The 16,647-nt window shown below is 42.7% G+C and overlaps 1 protein-coding gene across 1 annotated transcript in view; it reads left to right on the top strand.

Moving 5' to 3' along the window:
- The window catches only part of frem2b (FRAS1 related extracellular matrix 2b), a gene marked incomplete at its 5' end in the record, with an annotated part of 70,220 nt that overhangs the window by 47,971 nt on the left and 5,602 nt on the right, over window positions 1-16,647 (top strand). Inside the window, 15 exons of the mRNA XM_080459978.1 lie at window positions 3,638-3,787; window positions 4,633-4,842; window positions 5,334-5,531; window positions 5,606-5,770; window positions 6,806-6,988; window positions 7,075-7,205; window positions 7,300-7,455; window positions 7,649-7,952; window positions 8,122-8,253; window positions 9,122-9,453; window positions 12,195-12,387; window positions 12,489-12,593; window positions 13,362-13,489; window positions 13,576-13,710; window positions 16,381-16,507. Of these exons, the coding sequence (XP_080316104.1) occupies window positions 3,638-3,787; window positions 4,633-4,842; window positions 5,334-5,531; window positions 5,606-5,770; window positions 6,806-6,988; window positions 7,075-7,205; window positions 7,300-7,455; window positions 7,649-7,952; window positions 8,122-8,253; window positions 9,122-9,453; window positions 12,195-12,387; window positions 12,489-12,593; window positions 13,362-13,489; window positions 13,576-13,710; window positions 16,381-16,507 (2,649 nt within the window). The remainder of the gene's footprint in view (window positions 1-3,637; window positions 3,788-4,632; window positions 4,843-5,333; window positions 5,532-5,605; window positions 5,771-6,805; window positions 6,989-7,074; window positions 7,206-7,299; window positions 7,456-7,648; window positions 7,953-8,121; window positions 8,254-9,121; window positions 9,454-12,194; window positions 12,388-12,488; window positions 12,594-13,361; window positions 13,490-13,575; window positions 13,711-16,380; window positions 16,508-16,647) is intronic.

Raw genomic sequence — 16,647 nt, forward strand, 5'->3', positions numbered from 1 at the left:
CCGACTGTCACGCTGCACATGCTTTGTCGTGGTTATTTATGAGATAGTATTGCTAACAGCTGTTGGGTATTAAAAATATAGAGGCAGCAACTGCAACACTTATTCTACAATTTCATCTCTAGTATTCTTACAATATATTGAATTTCTATTGTTGTTCTTTTAAAAAAATTCCAAATGAATTTGGAAAAGCCGTACCCTGACCCACACATTTGTCCTGCTGCCGCCTGATCTAAAACCCATTTACACGATTTTTGTGGTGTGAAAATGATCACAATCGTACACACCATTATGCAGAGGGAGACACTTTAACACTGCTGTTTTGCTGTAGGACTCCTCTCTTCGTGACAAGCTTACCGTTAACCTTTACACTGTTAACAAAGTTTTACGGCATTCCCATGAATAATGATCACCTTCTCCTACATGAAATGAATCTGGCAGCAGCTTTGCAGTGGAACACTGTAAAGTTTACAAGCTGTCCGGCTCTTCTACAGTAACACGGACAGCTGCAGTCCTTTTGAAAACCTGCTATTTTCCCCCAGTGGCAGACCATCTGCACGTAAACGACCACATCCTTACAGTTTCCACTCCGCTTTTCCCCCTGCGATGGGCTTTGGAGAGACTTGTCCTCTCTTGCAGAGGTAATTGCTGTTTGATACTGACTCTGCATCCGGGAAAATGTTTTAGTGGTGGGGACTGAAAGACAGGAGAATGCTTGTACAGCAGGACCGGTGTATTTATAGTCTTGTGTCACTCGCCTGTAAATTCTGCCACGTTCTGAAGGTATGATTACGGCCTGTTTTTAACAGATGGGCGGGTCCAGTACGTGTGCTGCATATCCTGGATGGGGATGAATCGAGGGAGAACTTGCAAGCCCTGTCATTAAGTCTCACCTGGATTCCCCTTCATTCTGATATAAACAGATGTCCACACACTCAATCAGAGAAGCTTTTTTTTCTCATGTGAGCTTGGGAAAATGATCATGGAGCTACTTTTGGATGTGTTTTTTGTTGTTGTTGTTGTCGGAGAGCGATTCTCCCTGCACACGGTGGGCAGGAGAGTGTTTCTTTTTGCCTTGGTTCAATTGGATCTCACCATTAGAGAAGCCACTTAGCGCTGTGGGAATGTCATGCAAAGTTCAAGTGAAATCAAACAGTCAGTGGGAGTGTAACACTCCCCTCAGGGATGTCTCCGTCTCTTCTCCTGCTTCCTCTTTTATTTTATGCTCACACGCACGCACCACTAAAGATATTTCTGCTGTTTGCCATTGTTCTTCCAGCATTTTCAACAATAAAGACTCCGTCCTGATGATTCTATTTAAAGAGCTCTGGCTTACAATTCAAGTTTTGATTTCAGGATATAAAACCTTGATTGATGAAAAAGATTAAACGCATGCAAAGTATTCAACCAGAGAAAATTATGAAATTACAACCAATTAAGAATCACTTAAAGGGGCATTACGTAAAAATTATAATTGTGCTGTACATTGAGTGACAGTTCAGAGTTTTGTTTTTGTTTATTTTGTGGATGCTCGCTGTAGTGGTCCAGAATGGGCCCATGGCAAATACCATATACTTAAACTACACCATGTTTTCAGCAAAATCTTTGGCCATTTTTGCGTTAATTATTCCCCCAGCTGAGTCTCAGTTCAACACCTTGGGGTGCAAACTTGTAATGCAAGACTAAATAGGCTTGTCCGAGTTAGAAAATGTGCTGAGATTGGTGTATTTATGTCCTAATGTAATATGTGGGTATGTGTAAAGGTGAAAAACGTCAAAGTGGTTATTTTTACAATCTATTGCATCTATTTTCTATTTCAATTAGTTATTTGTCACAAAATCCACTCAGTTTATTGAGAATATCTCTTCAAAACCTGAAAAGTTGGTCTTTTGTGGCATGTCTAAATTCTTAATAGAGAAAAAAATCTAATCATTTCCTAGACTTGACATCATTTTCCAGTATATTGGTCTAAATCTGGCACATCTTCAGCGCGTATGTAACCTTAGAGGTGTGCAGTGTAGGAAGCTGAGGCTGCTGCTGAGCCCAACCAGGTTTACCTTTCAGTTAATGGCCCGTAGCCCTTTGAAGCTCACTGTTTGTCTGCTGCACAAGCCTTATCTGATTACTGGACGAGTACAACAGGGCCCCGAGTTCCTGGCTGCCAACCTCAGGCTGGCAGATCTGATTACTCCTCCAGCCGGGGACCCGGAGCAGGCAGCCAAAACCACCTTTGTTTGGCTTCGCTGTGGGGATACTCTCCAGCAGCTGCAAGCCTCTTGATGCAGCACTCATTGTCCTGGCGCTGCGTTCAGTATAGATTAAAGCGTGTACGTTTTCTGTCCTCTGCCTGCACTTAGGAGTAATATTATTTCAACAGCAGAGATGGCTTCTCAAACCTCAAGGCTTTGCTTTAAAGGCTTTTCTTCTCTTAGAACTTGCCTCTTCTTGCTGATATTGAGCGGCGGCAGCTGCTCCTGCTAAACTAGACTCTATCAAAGTGTCTTCCAAGACTCAGAGTACACAGGAGAATAATTATTTAGTGTAAAATAATAAACAGCTCGTCTTTTTTATACCCAGCCCTGATCTGTGATTAAACCTGGCAGTGCTGGTAACTGACAGTTAATTCTCTGTCTCTCCTTTTTCTTTTTCTAATCCTGCCCTCATGCTTTGGTTATAATAGATAACATAATCATCACGGACAACAGTATGGATTTGTTTTCGTTCAGTGCGTTTATCGCTCAGCTGCACATTCTCCATTTTGCCTCATGCATGTGATGAGAAACGGCTAAGTACCGTCTTGTAGGTGCAGACTTTCATTGTCATGGAAACCACAACTCCTGCCCATGGCCGTCGCCGTTCACTTAATTTATTCATTATCTGGTCGCAGCTGCTTTCAGCAGCGCAACATTTTTACTTCTCATTTGCGCCGTGTTCCCATTAGTGATAAGAATTCTATATTCAATCAGTTGAGGTTCAAATTGAAATTGGATTAGTTCAGAAATGGACGAATGCGGCGATGCTCCCGTGTGTCCGATGCAGCAGCCGCCCCTCAGACAAACGGCAACCGTTGCACACGTCAAGTCCGTGGCATGCTGCCCATCGCTGGGAGAAAAGAGGCTCGGAAAGGGTTAAACAGAATAGCAGAGAGTGAGTTTGGCTGCGGAGGAATCTCAGCTCATAGAAACACTAATTGCAGTCAGGCAGGCCCGGGCTGGCACATTGAGCTTTACATCCCCCTGACCTCCTGTCAGGTCTCCTGTCTGCCGCTCAGACCCGTCACCATCAAAGCCAGCTCCAGCACCACGCTCAGCCAAAACAAAACCTGGAAATTCAGTTTCGCCTCAGGTTGCTATTTGTTTTTTAAGACTTGTTGCGGGGGGGGGGCAGAAAACATGAAGCCAGGAAGCCAGGAAGTGCTGTTTACCATCGACAATTACAGTGTTGACTGTCTTCTGCTGATTCGATGGAAATGTTCCCGCAATTCTCATGTAATCAGAGATAATCTCACACTGTGCATGCTTCCTATTAGGAATTCTACCAAGCAATTACATCAGGCATTCAAATATCAAGAAAAAAAAAAAAGAGATGGAGCATATCCTCCTGTCTGGTTTTTGGTAATGTTTTTCTGTTTTGCTCCCAGACCCTGTCTTCTACTTCGGGAACACAGACTACCATGTGGATGAGAGCGATGGCTACGTGGAGGTGCAGGTTTGGAGGACGGGCACTGATCTCTCCAGAGGAGGAAGTGTGACAGTTCGCTCCAGGAAAACGGATCCAGCCTCAGCCGAGGGTACGCGTCCTCTCTCTGACGGCGTCTGCTAGCATGTGCTTGGATCAACGCAAACCGCAGAAAACAACAGACTTGAGTCACCTCCCTGTCAGTCTTTGTTTTCGAGGAGTTGTCGAGAAGACGACCTGGAGAATGTAAACATTGTTTTAGGTTGGGTTGGGGGGGGGGGTGTCTCTGTCAGGGCCTTGTCTTGCAGACACTGAATCTCCTTGTTTTGGGGGTAATGGTACTCTGGGGCTTCAGGTTTGCATACCAATTGTTGTGCGTGTTGGTAAGTGCTTTGGACTGGTTGCTTTCTCCTCAAGTCTTTCCTACAGCTTCCATTATCTCCTGCCCTCAGGCAATCCTCTCTGCTTCGCACAGACGCTCAACAGCACTGCCTCCTGCCTGTGTACCGGCATCTAATCGTATGCAGCGTGGCAGAAATCTCACTCTTAACACACATAACTGGGTCATAAGTACATGGAGGGTAAAAAGAAAAAAAAGAAAAAGTAAAACCTGCAGGCAAAGGGTGAGCTCTCAATACCGAGACTCTTCAAAGAATGGCGAATGAATACCCATTCATTCGCTCAAGAAGATGTTCAATTCTTGCGGCGCGGCTTTAATCACGCAACAATTTCCAGCAGTTCGTATCTATCAACCACGAGATGGAAAGAGTCATTTTGTCAGCGGTTAGGATCCAGTCTTTCATCTCGCTCTCGGCTTGACGTTAACAAATGAATTATGAAGCGACATGAGAACTGCTGTCAGAGAAAAGATCAAGTACTGTAGTCCATTGGTGATACATCCACTGTATCTAATCAGCACTCCCGTGTGTGTGTGTGTGTGTGTGTGTGTGTGCGCAGCTGGTGTGGACTATGTGGGGATCAGTAGGAATCTGGACTTTGCTCCGGGGGTCACCATGCAGACGTTTCGAGTCAGCATCCTGGATGATCTGGGCCAGCCGGTCCTGGAGGGCCCGGAGAGGTTTGAACTGGTGCTGCGGATGCCCATGAACGGGATCCTCGGGGAGCCCAGCAAAACCACCGTGCTCATCAACGACTCGGTTTCAGACCGTGAGTACGCTATTTCAGAAGTACTGATCTAATTTAACAAGTCTAAAAAAAAAGACAAAACACCGGAGAACAAGTTAAATTTATTTAATCCCACCCAAAGACTTCCTGTTTCCTTGAACAAAATAAGTCTTTCTAAAGGATTAAAGGATTTTATACTATTCTATTTAAAGTTCAGTCTGGTTATTAACTGTTTTCATTGTGTATGTAGGAAAATATATACCTTTGTGTATCAACAAAGTTTCTGCTTTCGTACTTCAGTGCATTCAAGTGCTTGTACTTTATTACTTTTACTTAAGTGAATAAAGTACTTTTTGTAAGTTATTTTATTGACCAGGTACCTACACTAAGCATCTATCTTTTTTATCTTTTTCTGACGTGTGAATGTTCTTTCATCTTATAGCAGATAGAGTTGCATGCAGTCCATTCTATTGTACTGAAGTGGTTGATGTATTTACGATGATGATTTATGGCTTTAATTATTGTTGTTCCAGTGCCGAAGGTGCAGTTCCGTGAAGCCGTCCACGTGGGCAACGAGAACTCAGGACAGATCTCAGCCGTTGTTTACCGTAGCGGCGACGTCAGCTACAAATCCACCGTGCGCTGTTACAGCAGGCAGGGAACAGCCCAGGTCATGATGGACTTCAACGAGAGGCCCAACACAGACGCCTCCGTCATCACCTTCCGGCCAGGTGGAGCCGGTCGGAATGAAGCACGTATGATCCGAGATATGCAGCTACTAATGACATCGCGTTTTGCTTCCCAGGTGAGATTGAAAAAGCCTGTGTACTGGTGCTGGTTGATGACACAGAGCACGAGGAAGAGGAGGAGCTTCGTCTTGTGCTGGGAAGCCCCAGGAGTGACTCTCCTTATGGAGCGTCGATCGGAGTGCAGAATGAAACACTCATAAAGATTAAAGATGACGCAGACAGTAAGACTCATCTGCTTCTGTTTTTTTTTTTTTACTTCTTTTTTTTAATTTCCATGCAGACACGAGTCCAAGCGACACTCTGATCAGCATATGAATCACAAAAGAAAAGTCTTAACCTTAATTTACTTATTATTTTTGTAAGAGTCAGTGCAGTTTGCAAAGAATGACCTTTTTTCTAACAAAATAAGAGTCTCTGCATGATTAGAATTTCTTTATTCACTAAGCAGTCATTCAAATAAACTGGCACTTTGCAATAAATACTGTAAATGCAACCGACTTCAACTGAATCAACTTACTTAAATTTCAACTATCACAAGCCTGGGATAAGTGTCCTTTTAGCAGCCAGAACTACAATGGCCAATATTGTAATATAACCTACTATAAGTAATCGTTTTGGCCATTTTTCAAGAAAAAGTGTACCATAGTATGTATGTCAATTAATACAATACCACAATTGTGCCGTCCACCATACCTTGATTTAATAAATAAACTGTACAAAAACTGTAACAAAAAGGTTTTAATAACAAAAAACACCCTATTTGTGTATTATTGCATTATTGGCTGCAGTTGTTACATTTTTTGTGATGCAAATTTTTATTTAAAATCTAATGTTGGTAAGATGCAATTAGGATAATGACAATTGCTCTATTGACAAGTTATTACAATAGCCAGACTTATTACATTAGTCTCCCAATCAAATGAGAAATTATTCTCTATTTTGAGACAAGCAGTCAGGCAGCAGTGAAAGCTGAGGGTGAATTAAAAGAAAAACATGCACGCATAAGGCAGCAGAAAAACAAAACACTTAAAAATTTGAAATTGAAAAATAACAAGAATAAACACTATTTCAAAGTGCTGAATTAATATGTGCTTTACAGAAGAAAAAATGTAGATATTACAGTATATGTTAACTAAATGGAAATATCTGAAGTGTGAAGATTGATTGATTAATAATATCAGACCGGCTCAACCATTACATGACCTTATGTACTCACAGTTGTTTTATTGTGTTCATGTCTGTACTTTCTATTCTAGGGTCAATTATTAGTTTTGGAGAGACCAAGTTCAGCGTGAACGAGCCAAAGGAAAAAGGACAAGTGTCGGTGGTGAAGATCCCCGTGCTGCGTGTCGGAGACACCCAGAAGGTCTCCGTCGTTCGAGTTCACACCAAAGACGGGTCCGCTACGTCTGGGGAGGACTACCACCCCATCTCCGAGGGTAAATACTTCCGCCAGACACTTTTATTAGGCCAGCTGTGTGTTTGGAAAACAGCGATATCTGTTGTGTTTTTCTCCTCTGGGCAGAAATTGTGTTCAAAGAGGGCGACACGAAGTACTATGTGGAAGTGGAGGTCTTATTTGACGGCGTGCGAGAGATGAGGGAGGCGTTCACGGTGCACCTGAAACCAGATGAGAACATGGTGGCAGAGACAAAGGTGAAAGCCGAGCTTAATTGGTGCCGTTTTTACTTTGAAAAAGCCCATGTCTCCCCTAATGTCTGTTTAATTGCTCTTGTTTGCCAATGAACAGCTGAGTAAAGCCATCATTTACATCGAGGAGACGAACAGCATGGCAGACGTCACGTTCCCATCAGTTCCCAGAGTGGTTTCTCTCCTACACTACGACGACATTGAAAGGATGAAGGACTCTCGTCCTGTGGCTGGATACCCCGTCGTCTGTGTCACCGTACGTCCCCGCAAACGATTATTTACTCATTTAATCACAAAGGATTTTGTCAAGTTTGTCAAGTTACAAGCTGCTAAATCTGCTGACAAGGTCACATTTACCACAGACACACACATTTTAGCTGCCTGAAGGGAAAACACGCAGTGGCAGTTTTCATGTATTTTACGTGTTCCTATATTATTCTCTTTTTCAGGCCTGTAACCCAAAATACACAGACTACGACAAGACGGGCTCCATCTGCGTGAGCGAGACCATCAACAACACCCTGACTCGTTACCGCTGGCTCGTCAGCGCCCCCACCGGCAAGGACGGCGTCACCAGCCCGATGAGAGAAGTGGACTTTGATACCTTCTTCACCTCCTCCAAACTCATAACGCTGGACTCAGTCTACTTCCAGGCTGGCTCCAGGGTGCAGTGCGCCGCGAGAGCGGTGAACTCTAACGGGGATGAAGGTCTGGAGCTGAGCAGCCCCGTTGTGTCCATCAGCGTCGAGGAGGGTGAGTGACTTCCATCCCGCCTCGTTCATGGTGATGCCTCGATAAGCGGCTGCTTTCTGTGCTTCGGTCTGCAGCCACACAAGTATTCTGACTGGTAGAGAATTATTATTATTCTTTTTTTTTTCCCCCCGGGGGAAACGGTACATTTGATGTTTGTTTCTGGTTGCAGGAATGTGCCAGCCTCGTGTTGCCGGCACCGTGGGGGCCGAGCCCTTCTCTGCCAAGCTGCGCTACAGTGGAGCGGAAGACGCAGACCACCCCAACCTCATCAGAGTGACTGTAACCATGCCTCACATCGACGGTAAGAGGAGCGGCATGATTGTGAGGAGTACTGTGTGTGTTTTCCACATGAATGCAAAAATCAATTTTGACGCACGCAATCAGCTCATTCCGACACCAATAAGATCACACTCCTACAAACAGCTCAGCTTTTCTTTTTTTAAATGTAGAGGGACTATGTGGAGAGTAAAACTCTTCAAACAATTTTCAAAACTGAATTGATTGTACGTGTAAGAAAGACCATAATGTTTGCCAGAAGTCTGATATTAAAAACAAAACAAAACATCCCGACATCTCTTAACAATAATATAGTATGATGGTAAGGGGGAATCGCTTCGATATTCTCAGTCATTAAGTCTTTATTGGGCAACCTCTCCTGCATGTATGATTAATGTATCCAATTTAAAGACATTTTAAGATTAAATAATATTTGTAAATTACACATAATGGTGTATATTTCAATTGTATTCAAAATGTCACAAAAGTCTAAAGAGAAGGTGTCCTAGAAAAGTCCCATAAACTGGACCTGAACTCAGTATAACCTCAACCTTAAAACTACATCTCAACCCTTAAATATATGAAAATCTGATGCGTTTTCAGCCCCACAAGGTAGATTGGGCCCCAATTAGTGTCGTGTGCTTTCAATGTTTGGGACATCACAAAAAGAGAAAGAGAAAAGAAATACAAGTTTAATGTAAAAAAAAAAATTCAATAAAAAATTCAGTCATTGAAGGCAAAAGAAAAACATAAAAATTCAACCAGTCTGACTCAAATGGAATATAGGTATTGAAAGGTATTTTAAAGTACGTGGCTCTATGAGTGACTAATCAAAAGAAGCTCCTTCATTTTCGATCTTACATTTTAACTCCTTGGCGTGTCCTCCCCCACAGGAATGTTACCTGTCGTGTCCACTCGGCCGTTATCTAACTTTGAGCTGACGCTGAGTCCCGACGGCACTCGCGTGGGCCACCATCGCTGCTCCAATTTGTTGGACTACGCTGAGGTCAAGACTCGCCACGGCTTCCTCTCTGAAGCCACGAAGAACGCCGAGGTCATCGGGGACACGGCGCCTTACCAGTACAGCTCCTCCCTCAGAGGATCCAGCACGCTGCGCTTCTACAGGAACCTCAACTTGGAGGCATGTCTGTGGGAGTTCACCAGCTATTATGACATGTCTGAGCTTCTCACTGACTGCGGAGGCACCATCGGGACTGACGGACAGGTAAGCAGCTGCACCGTTGAGCTCCAGCTCACCTTTGACCCCCTCTTCAACTGCAGACGAGGTGAAACGAGGCGGTTCAGTGCAGCCAAGGGGCGACCCGAGAGGGGGAATGTAGTCTCTGTTCCTGCTGCTCTGTCCCATAACAAATCATTTAGTCACATTCAAACCTGGCTCGCCTTTTTTTCTTGAAAGATCTTAACCTAAAACCTCTGAAACGTTCTCCATTACCGTCCCCGAACCCATATTAACCTCTGTTGTAACGTCTAACCCAACACTGCGCCGCATTTACAAGCGAGACAAGGCCGGTTTATTTATAAAGCACCATTCAAACACAAGAACTTATACCTTAAACTAAGATTAATTAAAGTAAAGCAGCAAAGGAGCATTATCATTCTAATTTTAATAATTAAAGAGCCTGGGGCTGATTCCTCATGCAACAAATTTAAGACAGAACTATTGTCCCTGATGTAATGTGGATGTGCTTAAAACTCCACAACTGTTGGACACTGATATATTTCCTAAAGATTTTTGGTGCTATAATGTGCTCCGGCTCTCAGGACTGAGGCAGCCGGGATCTGGGCGAGCTGCATCTGTGTGATGGTCCAGTTATTGGTCCTGTCAGCGTGTTGGGATAATAACCAGCCGCCTAATAAAAATCATCTTCATCTTTCTGCCTCTTGCGCATTGTTCTCTTTGCAGCAACAGATGGTAAATGTACTATTAAAAAAAAAAGGGATCCTTAATCTCTCCGTCCTCCTGGTACCCATGCCTCACAGTCTTACAACATTTGCATTCACCTTGGAAACGTCTTTTTGTTTTTTTTTTCCTTCACTTCTTTCACTTCAATTAAGGCAGAGTGTCGATTAAAAAAAGTCCTGGATGAGTGCGGGGTTGCATTATGGTGCAGTCGTTCACTATAATTCCCATTGATGGTTATTATTTCAAGCCCTGAAGCGCATGCAAATACAACCGGGCTCCGTCTGCATGTAGGACTGTAGTTTGCTATTATAATGGAGGTTTGTAATTTTATATGGCTGCAGGATTTTTTTTATTATAAAAAATAACAAAGGATTCACCCAGGTGAGAAAAAAACGTTCTTCAACAAGTGGAACATTGTTGCCTGTAGTCACGTAATGGAAATGGAAATGCTGCCGTAATAAACGTGTCCAGACAAGGAAGCACGTCAGTAGCATAAACTTTACCTCTTACGCCAGTGATGCATTGAGGTGAGAACAACTAACATAATCTATTTTTAAGACCTGGTTTCCTTATGACACAGTGAAATTTAAACTAATTGGATTTTTAACTGTGTTATGACAAGGATCACTTAATATATTTAGATTTTATGGCTGTGGAGCTGTAAAACAATGTGCTACGAGTGACTTTTTCTGCCCCTTTCCATGTTTATAAATGTGTGAATCTTGTCGTGTGATTGGAGGATCGTACTGCAGGAGTCTTGGGGGGGGGGGGCATTGCAATGCCTAGTGTATGGAAACAAATCTCCATTTCTCTGCATTCTGGTGGTTTTTCAATTTTCAAGATACCATACTAGGAGACGTATGCATGCCAAATCCTGTCAGCTGCAGGATAGGGGGGAAAAAAAAAAAAAAAGGATTCATCTATTTGCAGGGGTGAATGGCATATTTTCAGCTCGTCTTGTTTGCTATGTCTCTATGCAATGTGGACGTGTAGAGTGAGGCCTCACAGGTTCAGTTTCAGGATGTGTAAGACAGGATCGGGGGGTAAAACAGGAACGGCCTTTGTCTGTTGGTGCCCCGTGACCCCGGGGCTCCTCTAAGTAGGTAGGCGTGCTGACTGGGAGACAGCTCTGCGGAGGCCGGGGCCAGTGTCCTGTCACAGTGCAGGGCTTAGTGCCCAGCTTAACAGGACCACAGGAATCTATTAAGGCCCAGCAGGATTTGTCAGAAGGCCACTCTGCTAATCATTTGCCCGAGCTCTTTATGCCCAGAGGCATAGGCACGTCTCCACACGAACGCAGAGCCAGTGCAGGCAGGTACCGCTCGCAGGTCAGCAGAAAGTACAGATACCAAAGAGTGCTCCCTCTGAAGACACAAACCACTTAACAAATGTTCGGAGCGACACCCCACGTCCCCAACACAACAAAACCCAGTGCATTAATGTATTGCATGGCAGCTTTTTTTTTTTTACTTTCACTGAAAGCAGATTTGAACCATCTTGCAGCTGGAATGATAAAAGATGTCATTCTTCTTCTCTAGTGGTTTGAGTGCATGAAGTGAATGTATTAATTATTACAGCTAGAGATCACTAACTCAACCTAATCAGGAAATATTGAAGGGATGATAGATTTTGCGGCATGATGTGGTCGAAGTTCCTTATATGTGCATTATATGTATTTCCAAGGTTGGGGAAACCTGGAATTCTTGAAACGAAGCAGTTTATGTGTGTTGTTCATTTATATATCCTTCCCTCCATCCATCATCACTAACAGCTTCATCTAATTTGGGCTCAATCGCAGCTGACTGGACAAAGGCAGGGTGCAACCTGGACAGGGCAAAACAAAGAGACACACAGAATTCAACTGTGGGAAATCTCAGTGTCCACGCTGGAACTAATGCGATAGTGTGCTCGCCACGACACCTCAGTGTATCCTCCCATCCCGGGATCTTGATGATAAAAGTAGGTCACTGTGTGAGGCTTGCTTTTCTTTCCACACCCACACATCTTTTTTGTTCTTTTTTTGTTGTTGTTTTTCCCTGCAGGTGATGAACCTGGTGCAGTCTTACGTGACTTTGCGGGTGCCGCTGCATGTGTCCTATGTGTTCCACTCACCCGTGGGTGCAGGAGGATGGCAGCACTTTGACTTGCAGTCAGAGCTGAGGCTCACATTCGTGTACGACACTGCCATCTTATGGAGGGACGGCATCGGCAGCCCGCCACAGGCTGAACTTCAAGGCAAGGCTTGAGCGACACACGGCTGTGGATTTCTTAGATGTCTTGCCGACTGTAAATAAGAGAATCATCAAATGGTGAACGACCCCTCACTGTCATTGCAGGTGCTCTTTACCCAACGAGCATGCGTATAAATGGCCAGGGACAACTTGTGGTCAATTTCCGCACCGAGGCTCGCTTCAGAGGGCTGTTTGTGTTTGCACACGCAGGTACAGTAAAAAGACAACATTTAATGGGAAGCTGCTTTATGGCACGTCATAATCTCCTGAATAAAGCCGCACAAGGCCAGTTTCTTTATACGGCGCCCTTCAGACACAAGCAAATTCAAAGTGCTTCACAAGAACTTGAAAATACACAAAACTAAGACGTGAGAGGAATATTAACCCTCTTAAAAACGTTGATCCCAGCCTAAAACGATGCACTAAGCACGTACAGATGTAGTGATGCGTCATATTAAACTAAACAGAAGAACTTTAACCCACTTACCACATTTTGGACACAAGCGCGCCACAATTTCAATCAACACACACGCAAACCATTTTTTAAAATTATTTGTTCCAATATATAAATATATCATTTTTAAACAAAGGCAGACTCAAAATAGGCTCACGTTCAATAGGTTAAAACCCGATTTCACACAATTCCGAACAAAACATTTCAAAAATTGCATTTAGAGAAGAAAAGTAATGGAAGAAGCTGTCAAATCTTAAAAAAAATAATAATAAAGCTGGTAGAGTGACCTTGATTTAGATGTGATGACAGCTCGAACTGTCTTCAGATTATTCAAGAGGTATTTTTCCACAGGTGGAAGTATAGAAAGCAAAGGCTGCCTCGCATTGATCACTGAATAAACCGGTTCTGATCTGATCTGCGGGCTCTGGGTGCTGATAGATGATAGATGATCAAATGAACATGTATCTTGCTATGTTTAGTGTAGCGTTGCTGGTATTTCTGTCTAATTGTCGTTTTTCTATCAGCTTCACCGCTCACCTCCATGGTCATGTGTGCGGACCACCCCGGTTTGACCTTTAACCTCAGCCTTGTGAGGAATGAGCCCACCTACAGCCAGCCCGTCCAGCAGTGGACGTTCACCTCAGACTTTGCAGTGAGGAGCCCTGTTTGCCTCCCGAAGAGCTGTTTCAATAGTTTTCTGAGCTTTACGTTCTCACTGAGGATAATTCCTCCTCTCAGGTTCGTGACTACTCAGGCTTGTACACCGTGAAGCTGGTTCCCTGCACAGCCCCCCCCGGCCTGGAGTACACCATCCCTCCTGTCTGCAACCCCAGAGAGCCCCTCACCTTTGACATGGACATCCGCTTTCAGCAGGTGATTTCGAAAAACCTTCACACGAAATGTGTTCATCTAGTCGTCAGGATGACACGTTTCTGTTCCCTTTCTTGAGCGACATGACAGACTGTGGCATCACAATCGAATTCAATTAATCCATCCATTTGTCTTATGCGCTGCTTAATCCAGTTGTTGTCATGACTGGATTAAGCAGCGCATACATGCAAACGCGACACGTCTCCAGACCGGAACGGGGGAATATTCAGACTGTGTTCACCACTAAATCATCGTATATTATAAAGACAAATGAGAATAAAGACACTATTTAATTAACTTTTATTTAAATAACACAAATTAGAACATAAGGCAAGACAAGTGTATTAATGTGGCACCATTCAGACACAAGATAATTCACAGAGCTTTGCAGGGAAATAAAGGAAATACATTAAAACAAGGAGATTAATAATCTTAAGTGATTAAGATGATGATTTTTTTTTATTAAATAAAAAGGTACAAAAAAATAAAAAAAGGTCATAAAATAAGTCAAATCTATTGTTTACTGGAAAGGCTGAGCAGATGATAGTGATTTAAGTCCCGGTTTAAAAGGAGTGAGTGTGTCAGCAGTGAGTTTGTTCCACAGGTGAGGAGTGTAGGAGCTAAAAGCTGCTTCACAATGTTTCTCCTGACTCCAAGAACACTTATTAAACCTCTTCCTGAGGACCTCAGGGGCCTGGATGTTTCATATTCTACAAGTCAATCTGAGATGTCTTTAGGCCCGAGACCATTCAAAGCTTTGTGAACAAGAAGGAAGAGTTTGAAGTGGATCCTTTGACACACAAGCAGTGTAGAGAGTGAAGCTCAGGTGTGATGTGCTTCATCCTCTTTGTTTACCAAAACAAACATTTTACATAGAAAAACCCAATAATCCCACATAAGCAGAAGCCACAGCAGAAAGGAAACTACTTGTATTATTTACTCATCATTTCTTGTAGGCCTCACTCTTTAACTCCCATTTACTTCGGTGTCCGTCTCCATTATGTATATCTGTTTGTCCAGAAAAGAAACTCCCTCCAGGTTCACTCCTTCTAATCAAGTACTTATTATACTGCAACTGCTCTCATTTACTTTAACACAAGTAAATCCCTAATCAACACTCGTTTTAGTCTTTTAGGCTTTGCTTTCAGCTGTACAGTCATTCTGGTTTTCAGCACTAACGTGGAGGTCTACTCACAAAACGTCACAGAACGTTTACAGAAAGCAAACAGATCTTAACGTCAAGACAAACCATGATATTCCTATTTTCTGTTCACTCTGTACAAACTGCCGTGAATTTGTCATCTGTAACCATATTATATCTCTACTGCAATCTTACTCTATTTTCAGTACCTGGATCAATATTCCTGCTTGTCATTGTGAAGCCACAGACTAACATTTGATCAGTAGAGTAGTACAGAGCAGGCACACCCAACAGCAACAGCGATTAATGGAAACCATACAAGCCGGTTTAGAAGAGTTTTGACAGAATCATTAGAAATTACTTGTGACATTTTGAAGTATTAGACTACTTTTTTTTCCTGTGCTGCACACAGTCGCTTTCATTATTAGGATCATTCAATCAAGAAAGAAAACATGAAGATAGAAAAGGGAAATATCAAGTAAATCAAAAACACTATGAACAAAAAACAGACCAATATCAGTTTTACAATGTGAAACTTTTTCTTTTGTATCATCATAATGTGCCTAATTTTACATAATATTATTATGCAATATGTAGAATCGAGTTATTATGGCAAAGTTTTACATTATTGTGTGATGACGTTTCATGATACAACGATATATACCTTAATATAACATACAAACGTATTAAAATGTGATGCTAGTCAATCAAAAAAACAGAGGCGAAGGTACAAACCATCACAGTGCAGGCCCACATTATTAGATAAAAAGAATTATATTGATCATAAACCACGGGTGTCAAACTCATTTGAGTTGAGGGGCCACATGCAGCACAATTTCATCTCGAGTGGGCCGGACTGTTAAAATAGTGCCACGCTAATCTTTAAATTTATACGTTCAAGTTTTTCTTTGTTGTGGTTCAGAATGTACGTGATGAAAATGTCAATATTTTCACCAAAACCAAACAACAACTCCAGACTACAGTCTCAACATGAAGCCATTTTTAAACCTTCTGGTGCAGAATACAGTGGAATGTCCAAAAACTCCATATTCAAATGAGTTCTGATGAACCGTCACTTGTTTTCCTTTAGGTTATTCATTGACTCAAAATACAATTTAGTATCAGAAGATACTTCACTGTATTATTGCACCATTCACATTACAGGAAGTTTTTTTTTTTTTACTTTTGTAGCTGTAATTTTTTACAATTCTTTGTTATTTACAGCCATATGCTGCACACATAACTTGCATTTTGTCAACTTGGAGCCTCTTCAGTCCCCCGAGACTCAGTGTTTGATAGAATATGTATAGAAAAGGAGAAAATACTGAGAAACCCATATAATAGTTACCAGTAAACAAGGTTTCAGATGAAGGTTTACTGATGCAAATGTGCAACAACAAAGATTTCTCTACATACTGTACCTACATGTGCATCCTGATGAGGACCAGAAATCTCTGTCTCCCGTTGTATATATGTGTTTTTGTGAACCTTGCCTGTAAATATGAGTTTCCTTTTTTTCTCTGTGTTTGCAGGTGAGCGATCCCGTGGCCGCCGAGTTCAGCCTGAACACACAGATGATGTTACTGTCCAAACGGACGCTCTGGCTCTCAGACGGCTCCATGGGCTTCGGACAGGAGAGTGACACTGCCTTCTCACAAGGTAATCCAGCAACACCCAGATATGAAATACCAGCCGCAGTGTTGAGCCGTGTGAAAAAAAGGAAATAATGCCAATCTTTTTTTTTGTTGCTCCGACTGGTTGCAGATCAAAAAGAAATCTCTCTGTGATAAATATTTCAG

Source organism: Lipophrys pholis, assembly GCF_963383615.2.
Source record: "Lipophrys pholis genome assembly, chromosome: 3".
NCBI lineage: Eukaryota > Metazoa > Chordata > Actinopteri > Blenniiformes > Blenniidae > Lipophrys > Lipophrys pholis.